Source organism: Osmerus eperlanus, chromosome 7 (genome assembly GCF_963692335.1).
Source record: "Osmerus eperlanus chromosome 7, fOsmEpe2.1, whole genome shotgun sequence".
NCBI classification, from domain to species: domain Eukaryota; kingdom Metazoa; phylum Chordata; class Actinopteri; order Osmeriformes; family Osmeridae; genus Osmerus; species Osmerus eperlanus.
This window is the reverse complement of record NC_085024.1, coordinates 8,547,452-8,564,444: the sequence shown is the minus strand read 5'-3', so window position 1 is coordinate 8,564,444 and position 16,993 is coordinate 8,547,452. Positions and strand designations below refer to the sequence as shown.

General features: G+C 42.7%; 1 protein-coding gene across 1 annotated transcript in view; it reads left to right on the top strand.

The window, feature by feature from the left end:
- Positions 1-16,993, top strand: part of LOC134022958 (eukaryotic translation initiation factor 3 subunit H) — a 59,161-nt gene that overhangs the window by 17,930 nt on the left and 24,238 nt on the right. Inside the window, exon 2 of the mRNA XM_062464715.1 lies at positions 1,374-1,530. Coding sequence (XP_062320699.1) covers positions 1,374-1,530 — 157 coding nt within the window. The remainder of the gene's footprint in view (positions 1-1,373; positions 1,531-16,993) is intronic.

Here is a 16,993-nt window from a genome sequence, read left to right as displayed (position 1 = left end):
CAAGTGTAAGCAAGCGTTAATGATGTCTGAAAAAACGCCAGTGGGGTTGATTTGCCGGACGAAGAAGAATTTGTAAGAAAAGGGGGCCTCTTCTGTTGTTTGGAAATGGTTTTATTTCAAGTTATCCGACATCAACCAACAAACAGTAGCCTACTCTGTAAGTTGTGTCGTGTGTAGGCCAACAGAATACATTTTACATTTAATCATTTAGCAGACACTCTTATCCAGAGCGACTTACAGTAAGTACAGGGACATTCTCCCCGAGGCAAGTAGGGTGAAGTGCCTTGCCCAGGGACACAACGTCATTTGGCACGGCCGGGAAGTGAACCAACAACCTTCTGATTAATAGCCTGACTCCCTAACCGCTCAGCCATCTGACTCCCTATAGAGGATTCAGCCATGTAATAATTGTTTATAGCTAACTCACTACAAATATTTAAGTTTTCTTGCAATCCCATAAACGTAGGCTACTGTTGAACGCTAAAGTCGCTCTTCCGTGGCAAAGCACTACAAAAGTTGAAAAATTCAACTCATGCAACACAAGTTACCCAATCCAAATCCGTCCGAGTGCGGTAGATTAGCCGCTGCGGTGCGGATTGCATTGTCATGACATTGCTCAACTGTTGAGACCACCTCTCCAGAGGTGTCATTAAAGTGTTATTTTCATTTTAACATTACAGTTCCTTTTATGTAAATCAACGACTGTCCCAGACGAGTGTCTGAGTGACCAGTGACAAAAAGGGGCTGTATCATTCAGGTGTCTGCCATTACAGCCCTACATGTGTTAAGACTCTGACTCCCGCTGTCAACCACCGAACATTATTAATGCCTGTGGGCTTGACCTGGCCAGTGCTGCTTGGATACTGGTGATTCATATGCGCCTCCCGCCCTCACTTCCAGTTTTTTTTTTTTTTTTATTCCTCCTCTTTGGCTATTCTCATTTATAATATATTGAAACTGTTGTTGTACCTGCTCTCCTTTTCGTGAGCTTAATGTATTTACTTAACCTATGAGTCAACATTCCTGACACTTGTAACATACATAAGAGCTAGAGTACATTTTTTTTATGGTTAATGGGCTGCCACCAGGAACCAGGTCCCTGCATTGAACCAGATGAATTACCTCTCAGGTTCTCCAGACAAATTGGAAGTAAATAATATAGTGGCAAGCTGAACATTTTCGTTGTTTGTGCTGGATCAAGGCAACTTTTTTTGCTCTCTGCCCCATTTCAGAAATCCTATTGCAGTGTCTCTCCTCTGCTTCACCTCTTTCTCTCCTCACGCATGCGTCTACTGAAAGCAAGCTGACGGGCACACACACACATGCTCTCTATCACACACTAACCCCTTCCTCCCTCTCTCCCCCTTCCTCAGGTGGTCTTAAAAATAATCAAGCATTACCAGGAGGAGGGTCAGGGCAGTGAGGTGGTACAGGGTGTGCTGCTTGGCCTGGTGGTGGAGGACAGGCTGGAGATCACCAACTGCTTTCCCTTCCCCCAACACACAGAGGACGATGCTGACTTCGACGAAGGTAACCCTGTCCCCTATGAGTGTATACACCCATTTTTCGTGTCAAAGTTGGCAATGAGGACCAAGCACTCCATATTGTCAAGCCATGGCGGTATATTTGATCAATGTTGTCAGTTAAGCGTCTGTATGCGCACTCATTCCTGTTAAGCCCAATTCTGTTAAGTTAAGAATCTCCCCCGCCCCTCCAGCATCCTTTGTTCAGAATACATTCTTGCGACCATTAGCAGCCCAGGTTTTTCCTTTGTCAAAGAAAGTGACAGTCAAACGGTGTGTTTTTTGGCTGGTGGCTCATTAGCGCCACATCGACAGCCCAGCAGATGCCATCCGAAGGGAAGATGCTTTTCCAGATCCAGCAGATCTGGTGTCTCTGGCTAACAAGCAGCAGCTGAGGAATTTTGAGGATACGGAGGAGGGGAAAGATTGCTAAAAGTCGTTGAAGTAAATGGTTAGCGTTAACAGGCACCCAGTGGCATTTGATTTAGTACAGGCATTCTTCCACTGTCCCTCCTCTCCACCCTCGCCATGGGCCTTATCCCCTGGTTAATAAGGTCAGCGTTGGTCTCCCCTGCCCTGAGCTACAAGAAACCCTGTTGCGTTGCCTGCTCGACATGTCGGTGACATTCGCCTTTCCTTTCAGACACTAACGGCCTGATGGTTAACAGCAGTGTCCTTGAAGTTAGTCATTGCCAGCATTTATGGAGACTGCAGTATTTGCCGGGTGGGGGGGGGGGTGGTTAGCCTTAGATCACCCTCCTGCCGCTGGCTGAGTGTGCATTCAGAACCAGTGCACCCTCTGCATAATCTCCAGATTGATATTCTTCAAAAGTTCCCATTGGGTGGTGTGACCGGAATAAGGGCTGCGCTTGACAGAGGCCGTGCATGGACGATAACGTTGTCACAGCTCCAGGGAGCCAGACTTGGGACCGGGACTGGGGGCTTGTCATGCTATGCTGCCTTTGCATCAGCAGATGACAGTGTGGAGCTGTTCTGGAAGGATGTGTGTGTGGATTTCAAGCTAGGTTTTGTGTAGATTTAGGGAGAACAGCAACAGCTCCTTAAAAACCTGTATGAAATATCACCATCTACGTACATCCAGGAATACAATTCCCTCCATGACAGAATTAATTATGGCGACGAATACCTTAAGTGTTTGACCAGAATTAGGATAGGAATGTGATAGGAATGTGAACGTTATCAGAATACTAATAGTTCATTTTTGTACCATATGATACTTCTACATGGAATAGGGTACCTTTGTGTCCCGGTATTGGAACAAATGTGAATCGTAACCAACCCTAATTTTGGTGATATCAGCATCTTCATTTATTTAGATGTTAATTATTTTGAACATTTTACACACCACACAATAAAACCCCTCCCTACCTATAAATAAATAAAGGTATTGTATTTTACAACATTAAACAAAGTATAAATGAATAGCAATGAAGTACACTAGCAAACAGACGTCTTCTGCGCTGTAGCGGGGTTTGCTCATTTAAAGATAAACATACTTAATGTATAATAAAGTCTCGGGGCACCACCCTAATATTGGTTTAGGACATTAGGGAATCATATATTTAATATGTAATAGTCAGTCTCATCTTTAGGAATGAATTTGTTGTGTAGAGCCAATCGTAACATTAGTGAACACACACGTCAAAATATCTTTACAATTAATTTATTCAAGTAAGGTAAACAGATCGTATGAACAAGTTAGATTATGGGTTTGATATGAGAGATTGGTGTCAATGAACAGAATGAAATGGTCTAACTTAAAGAAAGACAGAAATTGTACAGTCAATGATTACATCCTTACAAATCATAAACAGAGCTCACGGCAATGCCATGTCGGGGAGGAAAGAGCGTTAGCCATAGTTACGTTTGATCAGGGGTTGATCAATGAGGTTGAGGGCGGTTTGTGCCAAAGGTCCATTTGAAGAATCTGAAGTCAAAGCGCGGCTGCGCTGCAAGGTCATGTGACTGAGTCTGCGGGATCTCAGTGAAGTCACAATTAGAATTGCGTTTTTGGTTCTTCTGTTGAAACGTCCAGATAGTGTCGCAATCACTATAAAGTTGAATCTCAGGAGAAGCTTGGCAACGTCCTTTGGAACGCCACTCCTGATGGCGTTCATGCCATGGTTGGTTTTGCTGGAGTCAGAGATTGATGGTCATCTTAGAGCTTTATACAGTTCAGAGTTCTAGGGAGGACCTGTCTGGGGTCAGACGTTGACTTGAGTTCTCAACTCCCCACTCCTTCCTTCACACCTACCAAAGGTGTGATCTGGTTCAAAAGATTGTTCAAATAATGTTCTGGACATCTTGGTACAGTTACAAAATATAGTTGAATGATTGTTTTATTATGATAGCGTTGTGTAGATACCAAGAATGACGTGGTTATCTTTCAGGAAGAAGGAGTAGTTACTAGACTCAAGATTTCAATTAAAACAAAGTAACAAACATGACACAAATATCCCTGTCATAAGTCTTCACCTTTTACTCTTGTGGTAAAGGTGAAATCTGAAGAACTTTTCTAAAAAGTTCTGATTAAGGTATGTTCTTTGTTCAACTGCCGCCAAAACGGATAGCAAATGGTTGCTGGAGACGTGTTGTCTCAAGCAGGCTCTTTGAAGCTTGCAAGCTAGCAGGAGGGCTGATTAGGTAGATTGGGGAGGTCCCCCCCCCAATTCTATGGTTCCTTTGCACCTGCGTTTGGTGGGTAATCAGCATACTGAGGGTGTCACAAGGGCAGATTAGGTTTGTCTGATGTGGTTGAATCACTCTTCAGGTGTGGCAAGATGTTGGCTCTGTGTGGTCTTGCTGACCTCACTACGGCACTGACTGCAGAAGTGTTGCTAACGCTAGCTGTGGCTGCTGCGGGGGACTTGGCTAACAGGCTATCAAATCTGGTGCATTCTTCAGCTTTATAGAAATAGTTTCCTCAGGTTAGACGTGTTGCCACAAGGCCAGTTTTGCGTTTGTGTCAAATTGAAAGTGCAAAAATAATCTGGCCGCTTTCGGCTGCCATTGCATGACAGTATTGAACAAGTTGCAGGGGTGACAATCTCTCTCGTCGTCTCGCTCTCTCGTCGTCTCGCTCTCTCGTCGTCTCGCTCTTTCGTCGTCTCGCTCTCTCGTCGCCCCCCCAACGGCACCCCCCCGCCCCCCTGGAAGGTCAAGTTAATAATAAAAATAATATATATATATATATATATATTTTAATATATAGCTCACATAGATCACAAAATAAGTCGATTAAGGTTACCTTTCCTACAAAACAGGTCTATAGCTTGCTCCTTTATTAAAGATCCTGTAAAGTGGACCTGGAAACGAGTTTTAAGTTCCCCACACCACAGAATAATGTGTTATTAACTACCCATCCAAATTCGAATGAAAAAATACCACCGACAAGTATGTTAAATTAGGCTTTGAAATTGTGAAAAAATCAGCAGTCTTCTCTGCTTGAGACTGGGGGGGGCGTGTCGCCTGAAGGAGCTGAAGCTCCGCCCCTCGCTGCCAAGTGCCTACCTCCGACCCAGATAATGGACGCTATGTCAAGCCGAACAAAACTGTATAGAATTAGAATTTATTTGTTCAATGAGTGAAACATACAGATGCATATAAATGAAATGTTCCCCTGAGCTGTAACAGTAAAAATGGACACCAGAGACAGCAGACAGTGAGCTCTCCAACTAGGCTACTTCTAACACATTAGCTACCATTTCACCAAAATACCATCATTCTACACCGAGTAGCCTAATATCAATTTAGCGGTTTGCACTAACTCATAGCAGAGATACCTCTGGAAAAGTTATCTAGCATAATTATAACAAGCACACAGAACTGAGTGATGAACTGCTGGCGGCGGTGGATGGTCCAGGTGCGACCGGAGGATGAACGGCCGGAGGGGCAATGCTCGGTACGGCTCCGCGCTGCATCCAGGGAAAATGCAGTTGCGGGTGGTGGGAGACATCCTGGAGCTAGCTAGCTAGCTGATGTAGGCTACAATAACAGTACAGCAGGAGGAGCCATTCAGTGATCTGACGTAGATAGGGCGACATGACGTAGATAGGGCATTTTTTGGCTCCGCCCATTAAAACCTGATCTGAAAACGGAAGAGAAACTGTTCTTCGGTTTAACTCCACATTTCAGTGTGACAAAGTTTTAGCGCTTAGCACATGCTTTCAGGAACTCATTTCACACGTAAATAATGTACTTAGAAGCAAAACATGGAATTTACTTTACAGGATCTTTAAAGAAACTAAATGGCCTTATGTTATTTATCTTATTTACCAGACAGCATGTCATTTCTGTCTCTACATGGATAACCCAACAACCCCCCCCCAAAAGCTGTAAACCTAGGGAATACACTATGTTGTGTAATATTATATCCATATTATAGGGCACAGTGTTTCCCACAGAATTCAAATCCTATTAGTGGTGGTAGGCAGGGGCAGAGCCAGACGTTACATTAGGGGCTTAGGCCAAACCTAGGTCCTCGTCTCATTTTGATGTGAGTGGAAATAAGGACTTAAACAAGTAATGCGCGTGTGCAGAACCCGTCAGATACATTTTTTTTTAGCATTTGAGCTTTTTTTTTGTTGCTTTATGTAATATAAACATTACATTGGACTCATATTGTTATATTTGACGAATGAATTTAACTATGAATATAATTATATTTAACTTCAATGTATCAGTTTTGGACAAATTTGCGCAGAGAATTATGATACTAAGGCCCAATCCCAATTAGGGTTGCAAAGGGGCGGAAAGTTTCCGCGGGAATTTTGGCTCGGGAATTTTGAAGAAAGAAAATGTGACAGTTTTTTTTTGCAAAAGCATATAACAGGGAATTTCAATGTAGTTGAGAACAAGACTATGCACGCCTAGCTCAGCTGGACCCTGAATGCAGCTGGTTGGGAACATTGTCTGCCAGAAACATCAACTTAAACGTAAAACTTTCTGTTGTTTTTGAACGTCTTTGTCATCAGTGTTGCGTCTGAAAGTTTCAGCCCTATGCCTGGCAAGTGTGAGAGCGCCGAATTGCGAGACGAAAATAAGCATGAGACATGAATAATATTAGGTTTTCATTGGCCAAGTATGGTATTTGAGACAGATTGAGATTTTCAATTATAGCTCGCAACATATTGAAAGAAATGTTTGGAGCTGTGAACTTCGTTACAAATTTTGAATTATGAGCTGAACTAGTTCATTTAAAAATTTGTGCACTATGAATCAAATACAATTTATTTGTATAGCCCTTTTTACACACAAGCATGTCACAGAGGGCTTCACATACGCCCATAGAACTGCCCCTCAACCAACCTAAACCCTCAAGTGAACTATGAACTGAACTATTTCATGTAGAAAGTGAACTTTCCCAACACTGTTTGTCATTACCTAGCATATTGATTACTTGGTAAACTGAAGCCATGTTTATTTGTATACAGTAGACTAACTTTTTACAGCAGTGAGTAGGATGTATGTATGTCCACACAAAAGTTGTATTATAAATGTTTGCATGCATGTCTGCTTATGAAAAGGTAAATACAGTTAAATTACCACAAAATTTCCAGTTTATTCCTGTTAATTCCCGTATATTTCCGTTAATTCCCGTGGAAAATTTCCAACTTTGAATATTCCTGGAATTTTGCAACCCTAATCCCAATGTCTCGCTTAAACCCTAAGCCCTGAACCTTCACAGACTTACTTGACGTCACCTAGTAAGTGATTGAGTGCAAGAGGCTGCAAGGGCTCAAAATGCTATGAATTGGAATGGGACAGCACTTTGCTGGATTGGGCCTAACCGTTCGTAAACTCCGGATTGATTCGTTCGTCCTGCGCATAATCAGTGCGCTGTGCAATGAATAATTTTTGTTGCCATGTTGAACAGTAAAAAATAAATAATAATAATAATATTGTGGCGGTGGCGCTGCACTGCGATGCTAGCTAGGTTATCGAAAAGTCGGAGCAAATTTACAAATTAGCCGTTTCATCAATAAAATAAGCACATTTTCAGCAACTACACTGCCCATTTCTCGTCACATTTGAATTCAGATGCTGATTTACAGGTACTGTTTAGCTGAAATATGAATTGTAAACTTACAGCAATGGCGGTCAAAGGATTCTGTTCGTCTTGTTGGTCACGGCAACCCCGCCCCTGACGCAAGCGGTTCTTAATACGGACCAATCACAGCCAAGGGGTATCCGTAAAATGACGGACGGACAGTCAGGAAAATCAGGAGGTGCACGTAGAGCTCTCGAGGGGCTCGGAGAGGGCGTTTCACGTCGGAGAGGGCGTTCCCTCTGTCCGTGTCCATGAGAACAGAGTAGTATAAATCGGCCTTAACACAAACACACCTACCCTGGTAATAGCACATTTCTCCCCACAGTCTTTGAGGCTGACCCTCTGTCCCTGTGCCCTAATGGTGGACTTTCTCATCTCACCCAGGGTTAATTAAAGTCAGGGGGATTAAAGAATGCATCAGCCATGATCTCTGCAAGCTGTTAATTCACATCCCTTGTGTGTGCTGTTATTCAGTATGCCACCCACGTGCATCTAGTCACACTTTCTACCTTGAAACATGGTGGGGCTTTGTGATAACACTTTCATAGGAGTTAGCCTTTCAATAGATCAGATTACCTGTCGCAATGGAGAAATTGATTTCTTCCTGTTCTTTCCCAATTAAAATAACTAGTGCACAGTGCCCGTGATGCAGTTGGTGCTTAAGATTAGGGATGTCACGAGAACCGATACTACCGATACCTTCCGGTTCTAAAATGTCCAAACACCGACGATGCCCATTTTTTTGATGCCAGTGTTGGCAGCACTGATGGAACTGATGGGGGCAGCATACGTTTCAGTGTGCCAGTATTTGTTGCACTATAAGCATTAATTGCACTTTATTATGTTGTTCTATGCTATTTTGCACATGTTTTTATGTATTGTTATGACATTTTGATATTTTAAGTATTTTAGACGTGTGAGTTCTAAATATTTCCGACGGTCCACACAGCGCAAGTTATTTATCCGAAACGGTACAGTAGCTAGCTAGCTTTCGTTAGCTTCCTGGCTAAATTAGCTAGCATAATACTCGTAGCAATTCTACTATCATGCTAGTGTTACTTGTTAATGCCGAATTATACTTCTCGGATGGATTGGTTGAATTAGCCTTCTCATTAGTACATTTTGAAGCCATACTAAAGCGTTTGTCGCATAGTTTTTGTCAATCGGAAAATATTCAGTTGGAATGTTCGAAATCGCCTATGTGAGACCCGCATTCGAACGATCACATATGTGCGACACTACTCCTTTACGGGTTAATAAAGAAGTTCAAGTACATGGAATCTTAAAAAAACTTTTTTTAACGTGGTATCGAAATCAGCATCGAGAATCGTGTTATTTTACTAGTATTGGCACCGACTACTGAATTTTTGGTATCGTGACACCCCTACTTAAGATGTCAGTGAAACACACAAATACAGATTACCTGAACTATAAATAATGCACAATGCCCGTGATAAAATTTGTGGCACACACAATTCCTGGAATTATAGATGGGGCACAGTGCCCACAATGATGTCGGTGACACACAAAGATGTCTGGAATTATAGATAGATGCCTGTGATGCAGCTGGTGATGACAGTTCTGCTCAGTGGCTTTGGTACCTATATTTCTTATATCACAATTGACACTGTCATCTCTGAAGTACTTGTTCAACCTCATCTATTCTAGTCACTTATGCGCATCATAAAAGCAATTTTGCTGTATTTTAAAAAATTTCCAATGCAGCAGACAAATGGAAGGCTACATTATCAATTGTTTATTTTATGTTGATCAAAATGTATTATATTGGTTCTCTGTTAAAGATCCTGTAAAGTAAATTCCATGTTTTGCTTCTAAGTACATTATATACGTGTGAAATTAGTTCCTGAAAGCATGTGCAAAGCGCTAAAACTTTGTCTCACTGAAATGTGGAGTTAGACCGAAGAACAGTTTCTCTTCCGTTTTCAGATCAGGTTTTAATGGGCGGAGCCAAAAAATGCCCTATCTACGTCATTTCGCCCCATCTACGTCAGATCACTGAATGGCTGCTCCCGCTGTACTGTTATTGTAGCTTACATCGGCTAGCTAGCTAGCTTCAGGATGTCTCCAACCACCCGCAACTGCATCTTCCCTGGATGCAAGAACTCCAGCTGCGCTGCAACGCTATAAGTTCCCTGTTGATAATGAAAGGAAAAATAGGTGGATAGATTTTGTGAAGAGCCATGGAAAGCTTCGGTTAAACTCCAACAGCCGCCTCTGCGCCACTGACCATTTCACGTCAGACAGTTTTAACATGGACCAGAGACAGACGGGGTTCACCAACACACGGCTTCTCTTGCAGCGCGGAGCCGTGCCGAGCATCGCCCCCCCGGCCGTTCATCCTCCGGTCGCACCTGGATCATCCACCGCCGCCAGCAGTTCATCACTCAGTTCTGTGTGCTTGTTATAATTATACTAGATAACTTTTCCAGAGCTATCTCTGCTATGAGTTAGTGCAAACCGCTAAATTGATATTAGGCTACTCGGTGTAGAATGATGGTATTTTGGTGAAATGGTAGCTAATGTGTTAGAAGTAGCCTAGTTGGAGAGCTCACTGTCTGCTGTCTCTGGTGTCCATTTTTACTGTTACAGCTCAGGGGAACATTTCATTTATATGCATCTGTATGTTTCACTCATTGAACAAATAAATTCTAATTCTATACTGTTTTGTTCGGCTTGACATAGCGTTCATTATCTGGGTCGGGGGTAGGCACTAGGCAGCGAGGGGCGGAGCTTTAGCTCCTTTAGGCGACACGCTCCCCCAGTCTCAAGAAGAGAAGACTGCTGATTTTTTCACGATTTCAAAGCCTAATTTAACATACTTGTCTGTGTTTTTTTTCATTCTAATTTGGATGGGTAGTTAATAACACATTATTATGTGGTGTGGCGAACTTAAAACTCGTTTCCAGGTCCACTTTACAGGATCTTTAAAATTGTCTTACCACCACAAACATCTAGACATTTAGTTCATAACATCACATGCACAATGGTTTAGCCTGCTGTCATTATTGTGGGCCTAATTGATCATACAGTGCATGTACAGTTCTACCTAAGGGGTGTTTGCTATGTTTATAATATGTTTGTAAGTTTTCCTTTGTGCAGTGCTGTAAATTTGTCTTGTATTTTCTGTATCGCATTTGTATAAATAAGACATGACAACTGACCGTGGAGACTAAACACGTACGAACATTGTTCCTGTCGTAGGCCTGTTTGTGGTTAGCTAAATCCATGCCTCAAGAAAACGACCAAGGAGGCTTAAGTGGTAGGAAGTGTCCATGTCTGTGATGCCACTGGTGATTATAATGCCGTAGCACATTTGCAATGGGCAGGCAATTAATTTGTGTAACAAAATTCACTGATCTACTATATAAGTATCCACTTTATTCTGTTCTGTTAGCTAGCCAGCATTTCATCCATAAAGAACACCCTTCGAGCAGCTGATTTTATATGACAGCAGTCAGAACTGCTAACCTGGCCATATCTGTTATATCTGTGCTTCTAAATAACAGTAGGCTATAGGGTACCCAAAAATGTATTTTTGAAGTGCCAATTGAAAGGTTGTCCAGCAAGTGATGATGTCTAAAGCAATGAAAACCTAATATTGTTCATGTCTCATGCTTATTTTCGTCTCGCTATATACATATCGTTTTGGGTCCAGAGCGAAGAGAGCAAGGCAAACTGGCTGCAAATCTTTTCATTTGATGTAAATTTTTTTATCCAAACAATGTCAATTGCTGCACTGGACTCCGTTGGATTATAAAGACCCCTGCAAGATATTAACTTTGCTGAGAGCCCGGTTTGCAGAGTGCCCACTGGGCCAGTGGGTTTGAAACTTACTGGCCCCAAGACAGTTTTTACTGGCCCCCCTTCCAAAAGTTGTATTTTATTATTGTTACAACAAAACCAAAGACTTATAAGTTATGTTATTCTGTTAACATGTTTAACCATTTATTTAAACACATCCTGGATATAAAAAGAACAACAATGAAATCAAATTTCTAGTGATAAAAATAAAAAGGTAATAGTCAGCAAAACAATTGACTTTTAACCTCAAACATGACGTGCTCTCCCCCCCGCTGACAGCCATCTCTGCACAACTCTGTCTGGCTGAAACTGGGAAACCTCTGGTCCATCAATGCTAATATATAAAAGCAAACCAGGTGCTGTCTGCTATTAGCATGGCTGGTCAGGGATTGTTTTGCGAAATTTTCGTTGCCTGTGTAAAAAGATCCACTTTTGTCTGCTTTAGACGGGGACAGACGACGCAGTGCATCTTGGTTCCATAAAAAAGTTGCTTCCAGTTGAGCTCGTAGCTCTCCTTTGCTGCCATCTTCACTTCAGTGTCTCGCGCCAGTTGTTAAAAAATGTATTGAGGTTAGAGAATTAGAATTTGACAACCACTCGTCAATCACTACTCAACTCTTGATTGGCCAACGGTGCGCCCCACGAGCTGCAAAGTTATTTATGCATTTAGCACATTTCAAAACATGCAGGATGTTTAAGTTTTACAATGCGATTTTGTTTTTCTTCAATCAATACTTTGCAGTGGCCCGATCGGGACAGTGAGTTGCTAGTTTACTGTCCCAACTTACTTTTTACTGGCCCTGGGCCATCGTTATTGTCGAGCCCTGCTTTCTGTTATTGTGGGAAACTAAACCCATTCTAATTTGTACACACACACAGTGAGATTCCTGTCATTATTAGAGAGATATGGTGCTGTCCTTCAAAGGGTCTGATCCACAGGAACAGTGTTTACTGTTGTGTGCTTGGTTGGAAAAGGTCAATTAGAAAACTAGGGGACACAACCAGAACTGCCCCGCTATCCTTCTCTCTCTCTTTCTCCTGCTCTTTTTCTCTTTTCCTTCCTCCTATTCTCTCTTTCTCTCTCTAATTTTGAGAGATCTAAGGCAGGGTTTCCCACAGCACTTTCCAGTTAAGGCGGCCGCCTAAGCAACACACACCTGCCGTCTTAACTACGTAGTCCCCCAAAAAATTCATAGCGATATCCGCCGTTATCCTGTTTTCTCCCTTCCATTCCAAATCCTTCTCTGCAGATCGCATCAGTCTATTGCACAAACTAGCCCCCCCGCATTAGTCTATCGCACAAACTAGTCGTCTTCCCCCTCCCCGGTCTGGCGGCAAACCCCACCCTACCACCTTAACTAACCAATTTTCTGCGGGAAACCCTGTAAGGCAAGCATGGCCCTTTGGTGCTGCCTGCTGCCATCAGTTCCACTGTTTTATTCATCCCCTGCTTTGTCTCATTGGAGATTCTGCCCCGGCTAAAGTAGGGATCAGAATGTATTACTGGAGATTGGTGCTAATCCAGGTGTGCGGAGAGAAGGGTTGGGCAGGTTCAGAGTGAACCTGAGCTCACACACACCGCAGACCATTTCACGCTCATTTGTAGTGTTTTGTAGTTGCGTTTCTTGGCGGTCAGATTTGCTATAGATATGGTTATATATACATACAGTATAGCAAGAGTCTTTTATGATAATTGTTTTATGCCAGGGTAGTTTAACCAGCCCAAAAGCATGTTTTGGGTATGAATATTCTCCTGGCCACGGTCTCCTACTGCCTCAATTGCACGCACACACACAACCTTACAAGGTCAGTGTCTACCAGGAACCAGGCGTGTTGCAGTTGCTCTGGAATCAGTACAGCATTGATGAATGTGTGGAACCTAGGAGTAAATGGCATATCGAGTTCTTGTTTAGCGAGTGTTGGGAGAGGAGAGGGCTAATTTTCCTGCGGATTGCCTGCTCCGCGCTGCCTGCTCCGCTGTAGCCGACAGTGCGTGTCCACTACAGCGGCGCAAATCGCTTGCCTTCCCACAGTGCACCACGCTCGGGGGCGTGTCAGACAGATGAATGCAGAGTTGCACTTCTCTAAAGTCACTGTTGTAGTTCGTATAACGTCATTGCAAAGTGTGCAGATTTGGGTTTACGTACTCGCAATATCGATCCAAATACAACTTTTACACACATTAAGCAAACATCCGATACGCTGGCTAGATGTAGCATGATATTATCTACTGTACACACTAGTTCTGGCTTCTTTTCTTTTTTTGCTGTATTTTAATCAGTGAAAGATTAAATGTTACAGTATGCAATCGGACGCGAACGCCACTAACGCAGTGTCCAACATCAATGAAACAACTTTTACACACATGATGCAAGAAAACCAATATGCTAGCTATATGTAGCATTATATTTTTTTGGTATTTTATTCAGGGTGAAAGATTAAATGTTACAGTATGCCACCGGGCACTCGGTAACCAGTCGTACTGTTCCGCCGACGGGGCTAGTTAGCTAGCTCTAGGACAGTTACGAGACTCTTACGAGAATTTAAAAGTACAAAAACCCCACCAGGAGCACCAACAATAAAAGGCAACCCTGCGCCATGCCTCATTTCTTTTGTTAACATATCTGTAAGAATACAGAGTAACAGTAATATCACGTAACAGGGCTGGGTATGCAGCCACACAGATGATCAGTTTGTCCTCCTAGAAATATTTACCATGACAAATGGTTGCTACGTTACAAGAAACACAACAACGAGCCGATTGGCCATCGCTCGCGAAAATCATTCTCCAGATAATGTAGCTGTTCTCCAACTGGTATTTTAGTACTTTAAGTTTTATGGAAGGCAAACAGGAAGGGGTGTGTGTGTTTGAGAAGAGGTGTAGCAGAGCAGGAGGCTGCACATCTGACACCTTCTTTAAGCTGGAAAACCTGGATATTATTAGCTTCAAGTACATGAGCCATCATGCTCCTCTCTCTGCTTCAGAACCTCTTTCATCCCCTTGCTGAGCTCCCTGAGTTTACTTAGCAGTATTAGCACTTCCTCTGACATTTACCAAAGGGCCCACCCATCTATTTACTTGACAAATAAGAAATAAATAATCCATTGTTAACAACCCCCCCCCCCCGTTTCATTAGTCGCACAAGGGCGAGACTCACTCACACTGACGTGATATTTGCTCGCTGCATCAGGAGGAATAGTTGTTTTCAGCCTGCCTCCTGGTTTATGAGTTAGCCTGGTTGTGATCCCCACTGGTATTTACAGGGATCTGGCTGTCTTACCTCAAAGCTGTCACTCTCTGGCTCCAGCTTGCTGCCAGTTGAACCTTGTGAACTCCCTGGTGCTGGCTGGCTGGGCAGACCGGGGTGGCTGTATGGATGGGCACACTTGCTGCCTCGATTAAAACCTCAAAGGGGTGTTTACAGTTCACGGTTTGTTTTGAATCAAGTACGGTCTGTTTAATTTGTATGGAGGGCAGTGAGTGTGTGTTTTTTCTTCTCATAATAACCTAACCTTTACGTCAACCTTGTCCATTTGGGTGGAGACAAATTGGTTTTCAATGACCAAACCAGCTTGAGACAAGCCTGTTTCAGTCCTGCTATCTGGACAGAAAGATTCTAAAGCGTTAAGCCCTAGCAGCAACATTCCTGTCAGAGCTTAGGAACGTTTAGGACTCTCGGAATTAATAAAATCTGTAAAATCTCATCAGCTAAATAACATGGCTGTACCATGGCCAAGCTAGTGGTTGAAACGGCCTGACAGTGTTGTCCAACCCCTAAATACAATCCAAAAGGCAGTTAACATGTCAGAACCGTGTTAATGAAAGGGCATGAATTGTTTGTTATCCTTTTACAATATGCTTTCAGAAGGAGGTATAAATGTGTGTGTGTGTGTGTGTGTGCGCAATTGAGGGCCGGCTGTTAAGGTTCCCTTATCATTAGAAGAAAGAGCAGCCTGGTTTGGTGTTGGCTGTGGTAGGGGGTAGGAGTTAGTACTTGTGGTTCAAGTTCAAGTCTTTTATTGTCAGATGCACAGAACAACACAGGGTCAGACTGGGCACTGAAATTCTTAGGACAAGACAACGCAAAGCAACCTGGCATAACATATACATACACAGAACATAGATTACATCTATGATAAGCTAAAATAGTTAGTGGGGGCACGGACTAGCAGATGGCAGGCCTCAGGCCAGGACCATTGGCTTCTCTATTCTCTATCCCCTAGTCTGCCTCGAATCTGCCTCCAAGTCTAGCTGTGGCTACGCTACATGTGCACGCACACAAACGCTCACGTTAGGACTGCGGTCTGTGGTAATTTGTCTTGAGAGCTGCGTCTCAATGTATAGTATTTAATAATGTTTCTGAAAAAAATTGATATTAAACAAAAGTCAGTAGTCACAGACAATACACAGGGCTTGAAATTGCAACCAATTTGGTCATGCATGCTCCCAAAATTGTATCTGTGCGAACTAAAAATATATTTGGGAGCATTTGTGCGAGTGCAAATAATCGTTATGGTGCGACCTGTTTTAATTTCTTTACCGAAAGCTCGCTAATTAGCCTACTGCACATTATGTGCCTGCTGTGAGTTGATTGTGACTGGTCCACCGTTCTTTCCAGCATTGCATAACCAGTTAAACTTCATCTTTACGTTCTTAACCAACCCTCTACGGACACAATGAAGCTTGAGTCGCCATTGACTAGTACATTTTTTATTTTACTCGCCAGACTTTTCACATGAAATGCATGAACAATGCAACTGAAAAAAACACACAAACGTAAACAAACGTACATTATCTGTCTGAATGATCCTTTATGTTGCATATAGATTTAATTTTAATAAAAAAAATTGCTAACGGCTTTCTCTTGCCACTTGACTTCAGCCACCTCTCCACAGCTGATGATGGATCATCCTTCTGAAGCTCTGGTCTGGGGCTTCTGTTGAAATGAAGATCACACACATTGCAAAACTGTGTGGAAGAAAGTTTTGGCCATCTTCACTAGAATGGTGTGATCAGTTTAGGCTCTCTGTTTATAAGTATTAGACAAACGGCTGATTTGAAAGAGTTTAAAGAGCACCTTGACATAAAAAATGACCAGTTCAGACACACAGCGGTTTTAGCTAATTCTCGGAGGCATGAGGATGTGAGACTGCTGCGGACATCTGATTTTATTCTCTTTTGGGCACTGAAGGCTCTTTCGCAGTTGGCAGAGCTGATTAGCAGAGAAAGAATCATCTGAACAAGGACAGTAATGTTAAGTTGTTTTGATAACAAAAAAATATATAAAATGTTTTCTGCTCAGACTGGAGTCGTAGCTTTTTTTGCATCCATCTCTTTGTGCGTGACGAGTGCCGTAAAAAGCAAGTCGATATTTTTGTAAGAGAAAGCAACAGAGGCAGTGTAGCTTTTCACCTTCCCTAGCGACAAAAAATCTTATCTAGCGACGAGCAACAAATCTAGCGACTTTCCGTTACTTTGGCAATCTCCGTTTTCGTTGTTGAACAGCAGCAAACAGCAGCAAAATAACTAATTGTCTGTGTTGTCATAGCAGCCAATCATGTTAACTCGCAGTCAAGC